The sequence below is a fragment of the Pangasianodon hypophthalmus genome, chromosome 13 (assembly GCF_027358585.1).
Source record: "Pangasianodon hypophthalmus isolate fPanHyp1 chromosome 13, fPanHyp1.pri, whole genome shotgun sequence".
In the NCBI taxonomy this organism is placed as follows: Eukaryota; Metazoa; Chordata; class Actinopteri; order Siluriformes; family Pangasiidae; genus Pangasianodon; species Pangasianodon hypophthalmus.
In genome coordinates, this window is record NC_069722.1 from 13,887,487 (window position 1) to 13,897,364 (window position 9,878).

At 41.2% G+C, this 9,878-nt stretch overlaps 1 protein-coding gene across 1 annotated transcript in view; it reads right to left on the reverse strand.

The window, feature by feature from the left end:
- xylt2 (xylosyltransferase II) overlaps positions 1-8,011 on the reverse strand; it is a 28,693-nt gene extending 20,682 nt beyond the window's left edge. Inside the window, exon 1 of the mRNA XM_026917231.3 lies at positions 7,843-8,011. Coding sequence (XP_026773032.2) covers positions 7,843-7,974 — 132 coding nt within the window. The 5' untranslated portion in view covers positions 7,975-8,011. The remainder of the gene's footprint in view (positions 1-7,842) is intronic.
- Between the last annotated feature and the right edge of the window lie 1,867 nt (positions 8,012-9,878).

A 9,878-nucleotide genomic window follows, 5' to 3' on the forward strand; every position in this document is an offset into this window, starting at 1 on the left:
TGAGATGAACTGGAGGGCTGCCACACTCTAAGCTGCCCAACAGGATCAGTGTCAGTGAGGGACCAAGCGGCCTTATCAGCGCCCTTTCCAATTGTTCCAGTAACACTACCCCGTTAATTAGATCCGTGACTTTCTCAGGCTCTATCCAGCTGGACTCTGGCATTACAAGATCACCAGTGCAATAACTCCTAAATGTAATAGTGGAATGTGGGCAGTGGTACTGACAGGAATGTCATGAGCTCAAATCCGATAATCATCAAAGCTTCCCCATTGGGTTCTTGTGCAAAATTCTTAACCCTCAACTACAAAACTGGATATGAAGCATCAGTCAAATGAATAAAGGTAATATAATTAAATATGTAAATACCGCTCGAGCAGTACAGCACTTACAATATCGCTGCACATCTCACGTCTTGAGGAATTCTCAATGCTATTTTATCAGTACCAGCGATTTCAACAAGAACAAAGACAGGCAGGCTAGACATTTTCAGTAGTTTGTTCATGTAAACCACTACACCTATACCATTTATCACTGAGTCACATACAACACTTGCATTTCATGCTCATTATGCTTTATACTAATATAATTATACAGGCAAGCAGAAAAAGCATGTTAGCTCCTGCCCCTGAACGCTGCGGTTTGTTGTGATGCTCTCTTTCAGTCTTTATGATTGATGGAAGAATATTAGATCTTCTCATAATGGGAGACAAGTAAAGTTCTCACATCAATTTCCACTTTGGGCAGGTGTTCAGGAGACTTTTTAGGAGAACTTTCAGAAAGCTACAATCTAAACATGATGGAAATGCTGACAGGTTTCTGACTGATACAACTGGTAGATCTACTTGTGTGTGCACTTGTAAAAAAAGAATATAAGTTACTACCTGCTTCTAATTATGGAATTAGTTGGAAATGAGCTGCATGATGGACAAACACGGTATATTTTCATTATACTGATGTACACTGCAATTTTTTTTTTTGACCAAAAAAAAAAAAAAAGTGGATGTTGCCATTGCCTAGATTCATGAAAGACACCCACAGAAAGCTCAGAAAACACAACAGAGGTTTGCATATCGCAGGCTTTTAAAAATCCCCACTGCTTCTGCTGTTTTTCATTTATAGTCTACCAGTAAACCTCCCACCACTACCTGACCTCTAAACCTTTATTTAGAAAGCCTAACTTTCACTGTTTATCACTACTAAGCAGCTGGTGTCAGGTAGACAAGTGGCTTTGTGTTGCCTAGATAATTATGAAGACACATTCTGACAGCATGGGAATAAGTCCCACCTTCAGCGCATGTAGACAACACAGTCCTCGACTTGGAACTAGGCCTGTGCCGGAGACAAGCTGATCTTATTAGGTTAACCATGTGGAAAATAACCACTGTAAACACTCCGTCCCCACCAACAAGTGCGTTCAAACACTGCAGCACAGCAGCCGCATTTCTAGGAAAGAAAGTCAGTGCTTGGTACAATGAATGTGGTGTAATGTAGGGTATATCACCCAACATGTTTAACAGTTCAATTATGTTCATGTGTGGGAATAGCAGTGTCCTGATATGATTTGTCCGAAATAAATTAATAAATCATCTTTTTAAACCAGCAGTAAACATTTTACCATCACTGGGCACTGTTACGGCATTAACCGACAGGCCTAATTGTGTCTAAGGTCAACTTTTTTTTAAAGAAAATATCCTAATAACAGAACTTTACTTCTAGTTGTCAGAAATGATCAAAATATGAGACAGTACAGTTCCATGAGGTTCACTGGGATTGATCTTTAACCAAAGGCCCTAATCTTCAGCCTGGATTGTGTTCTGTAGCAATTGGATAAAGGCACCTGTGAAATGATAATGTATATAAATAACAGTGAAAGATTTGGGTCATGCACCATCCAAGCACGACCAACATGAACACGCAACAGCATTAGCCTCCAGTCTTGGAAACTGTGAATCATATGTCCATGTGATAAACAAAAGTGTTACACCCTAATCTTCGAGGAACAAATAATGAATCTTATCTACCAACAATAGTTTGGGATTGTTTGATCAAAAGAAGTGTTACCACAGTTAAGGGCAGTAAACGCCACCGCAGTCTGCAAACACATGTTCAAAAGCACTGCTGTACACATCATACAAGCTTATTTTCACTGGCTTTCACACTCCAGAGGGTTTATAGCCGTCCTGATGGTACATCATCTGTGGGGGCAGAACAGTGCCCCTGGCCTGGCAGACAGACTGCGCAGAATGTAAAAGCAAACCAGAGAAACACACAAAGCATAACAGAAAGCTGGCTTTTGAGAAACAACTCGGTGAAGAAGGCTTCCCACAGAAGGATTGCTGATGTTGGCCTGCAAGTATGTAGTGAGAGAGGGTAGAATAACACAGTCACGACCCACCACTTCCTGCCACAAGGCAAAGTCAAGTCTGGACCACTGGCACACGCAACACACATCAAAACAGAGGTCACATGCTCCCGTTCAGTGTTAGAGAATGAGTCCCTGGGCGTCTTAGTGAAAAACTCCATAATGCAGCTGCCACAAAACTCTTTAATCACGTTAAAGTATGTGAACACCTGACCATCATATCCATTTATTATTTTTTTTTTTTAAATTCTCATACCAGATTTATTTCCCCTTTGTTGTTATAATAACCTCCACTCTTCTGGGAAGCTTTCCACTAGATTTTGGAGCGTGGCTGTGGGGATTTGTGCTCATTCATCCACAGGAGCATTATTGAGGTCAGGCACTGATGTCAGGCGAGGAGGCCTGGAGCGCAGTCAGTGTTCCATTTCATCCCAAAGGAGCTCACTGTGGTTGAGGTCAGGACTCTGTGCAGGCCACTCGAGTTCTTCCACTCCAATTTTAGCAAACTATGTCTTTATAAACCTTACTTTGTGCAAAAAGGCATTGTCACAGTGGAACACGTTTGGGTCCCTAAGTTCCACTGATGGGAAATTGTAATGTCACAGCATACAGAGATATCCGACACAATTGTGTGCTTCCAACTTTGTGGCAACATTTTGGGGAAGAACCACATATGGGTGTGATGGTCAGGTGTCCGCAAAACTTTGGACATATAGGTTAGATGCGTGTTGGCATTAGCCTTTCACCCTGACCTGTGGGTTTATCCAGGAGACTGCTTGATAGCTAAATTATCTTAAAATGGTCAAGAGTGCCTCTGTGGTCCTGGTTTTCTTTGTAATGAGCTCCCATGATTTTTCAGAAGACTAGTGTTAGCTAGTTTGCATCGTTACCTGCACAGGAGTTAGCTAGAATTACATCCATTTCTATGAAGGCAGTTCATCCATTTCCTTGCCTGGCTCTCTTTATGACAAAAATGTAATTACTGCATTATGTAAAGTAGGCCATTCGAACAGTTCGAAGCTTTATATAGATTGTGTTTGCATGCCTGCCTTGGAGAAACATTGCTAACTGCACATCCAACTTCATCCCCTTCAAAATTAATACATTTCTCCATCTTGGAACAGAGCTGCCAGTGTTTATTCTGGTTTTACTACATCATCATTACATTTTTTTTTTTTTTGGAGGCACACTATGTTTTTTTTTTTTTTTTTTTTGCTCACAGTCTGGCTGTGCTGGGATTCTTAAGGTATATGCAAATATACCTCTTTTTTCTCCCACATGTACGAGCGCGCATGCAGCTGCTACGGGAGTGGCATTGTTCACATACTCGCTAGCACTTCTTATGTACACCTGGAGGATTAAAAGCGACGTCCACTAGATGACATGTCAGAGCCAAAACATCTCAGTCCACCTGGTTTCCAAGTCAAGCTGTAATGTTCAGTTGTAATGTTTCACGACAGGATTGTTAAAAAGAATGACAAGCTCCATTTCTTTTTAAAACTTTCTGCCGTTTTTGTGATTGTTGTCATGATCTGCGTCGCAAATCAAAAACCCTCACTATACACTCAAAAATATTTACTAATCTAGAAAATTCAAAAGGCTGGCACTCAAAACAGACCTTTCTGTAGGTTTAAGAGTTTTCTAAAATTCAAACACTAACTAATAGGAAACCCGTTAGTGTTAGTACTCAAGAACAATCTAGAATGGTACATAAGTATGCGATTTGAGACACAGCGTTTGTTTATGCAGTTGTGGACACAGTGTCACATGGTGCTACACTGCCTCCGCTATTTACGTTGGTAGTGCAGCACATGGACGCGCCCGTGTTAATTTCTGAGGACGTGCACTAGTGATATGCGCGGCAGCCATCTTGTGTACGTGTCGTTAACAGCAAGTATTTCAGACTTTACTGGATTCTGCCACGTTTTCCATTCCCAACACACTGCGACAGGGGTGAAGGGTGTTAGGGAGTGTCTATAAAAGACTGACAGAAAGTCCATGTAAACACGGACAAGCAGTTCTTTCTGGACAACAGTTTCCTAAACAGTTTTTCAGCTGTATAATACATTTGTGCCCGTTGCCATTACTTAAACATTTGTTTTTCATGTTCTACATATTTTACAGATTATTTGTAAAAATTGTAAAATTGACTATTGCACCTTTAAAACAGGTGCCACTGATTCGTTCGAGCACAGAGGTAAAAGAGTCACCATGGCAATGTGCAGTATTTCATCCCTTCTGTGTTCTCATGCTGCGAATCAATGGCCTCTTTCATCACCTCGCCATCATGCTGGGTATATTTGGCCAGCGAGAGGCTGAGTCGTAACCTACACTCTGGTGGGAAAGTCTCGCCAGTGCCTTTTGCACAAGCGGAGAAAAATGACAGCATATGAAAAACAGCTTTTTTTCCCCCTCATGAGCCCGTGGCTTTAGCTCCTGTCAGGACCATTACGTTCTGCAGCATCCTACCAGCCTGGTCGAGGACAACAGCTCACAGCTGTCACGCAATTCCCCCGCAGCTACTCCTCATCGTGGATGACACATCACGTTTCGCTGCACGTTGCACTAGGGCTCACACCAGGCTACCGCTGCATCTCAGCCACCACAACTTGCTTAAAACAGCAAAATTCTTCCCATTAGGGAGAGGGCTGTCTTTTGAACCATGGCTTCACCCTTATAGCATAGAATGCATTGGAACACTTTGTGTGTGAGCGTGCAGGCAGGATGTGCAATAGCGTTTTCCTCAGGGTGTCCAATATGATCAAGCCCTTACCTTGAGTCACTGCTGCTATTTGAAGAGAGAGAGAGAGAGAGAGAGACGTACGACAAGAGAGTGCACCCATGAGGGCTAATTACGAGGAAAGCTGTTGAAAAAGTTTGGAGAGAGAATGCAAGCTCCAGACTTTTCATCAAAAGAATCAGGTTTACACTGTACGGATTTGGGCCCAACTTTGCTGTCGTAGACAAAACCAGCACATCATAAAATTAATTTTTTTTTTGGTCAGGAGTTGAGCTCTGCTGTCACCGACACCTGATTTACTAGCATTGTGTCGAAACACAGCCAATGACAGACCTGGCAGGGTCAGAATTTTTTATTTATTTTTTTTTTATTATTAAAATTCATTTTTGATTAAAATCTCAGCGTGATCGCTGCTCTGACGCTGAAAGCCAACAATACATGGACTCCATAGGATGACACGAAACTCATATGACAGCTAAAAATACTATAGCGAAACTGGCGAAACATAAATGAAACCTGCTAATGGACAGAAAAATATCCTCTTTACCTCAAGCTCACGTTCAACATGGTTTCTGTTGTCACAACCCCATTTTTTTTTTTGCATTGATGACTTAAGCAGAACATAATTTTCTTTAAAAGTAGGTCTATTGTTAGAGGATCTAAAATGTATAATCTAAAACAGAGAACACATAGTATTGCATAGAATTTAGCAATTTAGATTTTATTTTATATCTCATGACATGTAATAATCTTAAAAGTTGCAAACCTGCTTTAAAGGAATTTTTGCTGAAAAAGTATCTATCAGGGATAGTGAAGCTCTCCGTGCGCATGATCCAGTTTTATAGAAAGATAATATGACCACCCTTCGGCTCTCACACAAATATCAGCAGCGTCAGCATAAACCACTTATCTTTTCCAAAAATCTACACCGACACCTGGCACTTCATTTGGGAGAGCTGCATATCATATATCAGGCTTCACTGTGTTTGGCATCTCGCTTTTAGCTACACATTCCAGTGTCATCTCAGCAGATCTGTAACAGGTTCAGACTTAGCTAAAGAATATAACGTGATGTTTTAAATTTGTCTCACTTGCTCGTTAACATTTTCGATTCTGTACTAAATAAGGTGCAAACCTGAAGTATACAGTAACACAAGAGACGAATTAAATTCAGCCCAGTTATGTTGCTGTTAGTGGAGACACGACAGCACATTCCTAACACTCAGCATTTCAGCGCAGTCAGTGTCACTCAGATCACTAAGCGTGAGCGAGTCTTTCCGCAGTCAACAATCATCACCATTCGATGATAATCACAGCTTTTATGGCATGGATTTCACACACTTTCTCAGTTGTGATAATTGTGTCACCCACGATAATTCCTCCCCATGATAAGAATTTGTCATCCCACGATATTGACGATATAGTCGATGACGTGTTTAAACGCCGCAACATAAGCATCTCATACGCAGAACGAAAACAAGAATGGCGAAAAACAGAGTTCTAACCCTAGACGAGGAAGGAAGACTAATCCCCAAAAATGAGCTTCCTCCATAATATGGAAGTGGTTCAGATACTGAAAATCAGATGTGAATCAAACATCTTTGATTTCAATTTCTATTTTGATTTCGATTTCAATTTTCTATCGTAATTTATATCATTACCGCAAAAAAATACCATAAAATATCATGATATATTGTTAAGTCTATATCGTCCATCCCTAGTGGTTAGCTGCATAACCGACTAAGCAGAAGTGAACCACTTTCACAACCTGTATTGTCTGTTCTAGTTTCATGGTTACGTCACTCATGACATTTTCAAAATGAAGATTAAAATACATTTCTGCCTATTAATCTCTACATGTAGATATTATTATTATTATTATTTTAAACCTAATCCAGTTCCTTTCTCCAGTAGCTCTCGTTTCTTTCATGTCCATAAATCATAACTTTACTTAAAAGACATGTCCAGAAATCTTCAGTCTGAATGATATGTATATCATTCCTTATATCATATCAGACCAATAATTCAGCATGTTGATATTTTTTCCTTTTGTTTTATGGTATATATATATATATATATATATATATACACAAAAGATGCTTTTGTACGAAGATATTTTTCCATAATATTTTTTTTCCTTTCATTTTCACCACCAGTTTGTGTGTTTTTCAGTGGAAGATGAATATCGATACATCGAAACCGTGATATTTGTAAACTCGGTTCTCTCACCATGACAATGTCAAACCGTATCGCCACAGCTTATGGTCTCGTAGACAGTATCTGGTTATGGATAAGAATTAAGGCGCTAGGCGCTACAAATAGTGTTCAAAAACGGAAAAAAATCTATGAACACACTAACAAATTCAAGAATTATTATTACTAGTATTTCTAAATTGTTAATATTATGAGCTAAGGCTCATACCCCGGCATTTAAAATCCGTCTCCAGTTACATCCACAAATGTTTGTATATAGACAGTTAGCCAGTTAGCATGCCACCACTTCACCACTCGGTATTAATAAACAGTTGTCAATAAAATTCAGAGTTAGTTTGCTATTATCACAACAGGGAAAAAATATTTACTCAATTCTCAGCTCGGCTCTCTAGGTGCTAAGTTTAGCTAGCTAGCTAACTAGGACCAGAGTCTGAACCCCAACTCCCGCTAGCTTACACACAGCAGCATCGCTTCTGGTTGAGCTAATAATAACAACAATAACAATAATAATAATAAACACCTCACCTCGGCCTCTCCTTCCTCCAGACTCCGGAGACTCCATACCACCAGCCCTTGGATGAGGAGAATTGTTAAAGCAGCGGCTATGGCAAGTTTGTATCGACGGAGCAGCTTCTGTACACGAGTACTCGCCACCATTTTCCTCCCCGTGCTTTACACATTGAGCAGTGAATCATGTTGTCCGAATGACTCGGTACGAATCGAGCACGAGTGAATCGAGCACGATTCTGAATCATCTGATTCAGGCGTGGGCTTCTGTGATATAACAGACATGGAATGCCAAAATCTCCCAAAAAAATAATCAGTTCAAGGTGGATCGGTGGATTGCTCTGACAGTGCACTAACTTTAGTGATAATCAGCTATTTGTGGATCTTTCGAGTTAATTTTAAACAGAGCTTAACAAATCAGTGATTAAAACTTTAACCTTTAAATTAAAATCTTAATTCATTCTGATTGTCCACCATGGTGGAGTCACCAGTCCACAAAAGTAAACAGTAAACTCGGTCTATTTACTTCAGCTGGATGAATACAATCATCAGGGGACACGGCGTAGTGGTTAGTGGCACCTTCAGGGTTGGAGGTTCGAATCCTGCCTCTGCCTCTTGTGCACGGACCTTGCATGTTCTCCCTGTGCTATGAAGTCTTCTCAGAGACTTCAACTTCCCTTCCCCTCTTCAGCTGGCCCTGCCCAACTTAAGACATCAATGTTACCTCACTCCACATCTCAGATCACTTAGTATCCTTTACCCTCACTCTCTCTGTTCTGCCTAACATCTACTATTCATTTCTCTCCCTCACTCACTGCAGTCTCTACTCTATCACTCCTTTCTCCATAGCTTCCTGCACCCTATCGACCCATCTAGACCCTGACTCCTTTTCCTCTCTGCTGCTCAAATTAGCCAACACTTTCCTCTCTTTACTTTCCTCATCCACAGACCTCCTCTGCCCTCTATCTTCTAAACCTAGGAAGTCTTCTCACCCTGCTTCTTGGCTGTCAGATGTGTTGTGCAGCAATCAGAGAGAATTAAGAGCTACTGAGTGTAGGAAATCACAATTTGACACTGATCTCCTCGCATACCGCTCTCTCCTGTCCAAGATCTCATCCGATGTGACAGCTGCTAAGAGCGCTTTCTACGAAGGAACATTAGAAGCCTCCGCACATGATCCTTGCATCTTTTCTTCAGCTCTTAAACCACCACCTCCTCCTTCAGCATCCTCCCTGGCTGCTGATGACTTCACCACTTTCTTTGACAAGAAGATTGGAAAAATCCACCAGTCCTTCTCTTCTACCCCTATTCCTACACTACATGTTCAGGATTCAACTACTTATTCTTTGGCATATTTTTTTCCATCCACAATGTTCCAGACCATCTCACCTTGATCTCTTCTATCATTAATGACTCTGGTCATGTGCTGACTTCAGTTCAAGACAGCAAAGGTTTTTCCCATCCTGAAGAAACCCACTCTGGATACCTCAGACATCAGCAACTACTGACTTGCATCATTTCCCTCTTTTTTTCTAAAATCCTTAAATGCACTGACTACAATCTCTTTATCTCACCCAGAATAACCTCCACGATTCTAACCAGTTTGGCTTCTAAGTGGTACACTCTAGAGAAACTGCTCTTGTGGGTATTAATGAGAAGCTTCATGCAGCTAGATTAGCCAAACTGTCATCTGTCCTCAACCTCCTCGGGCTTTCAACAGCCCTTCATCTCTCCTGTCCATGCTAATGAGGTTTGATATTCGTGACACAGTATTACAGTGCTTCTTACCCGGACAGTCATATCAGGACGCATGGAGGGGAACCACATTCCCTCCATGCAGAGTCTCCACTCATGTCCCACAAGGCTCAGTGCTGGGTCCTCTTCTGTTCTCTATACCTGCTCTCCTGGTGAGGTCATATCCTAAAACAGGTTTTCATACCACTGCTACGCTGATGACACTCAACCCCTCTTTTTCTCCCTTAAGACACTCATGTTTCTGCACAGCTATCCGCATGTCTGGCAGACATCTCATCAGGGATGGCAGGTCATGAGCT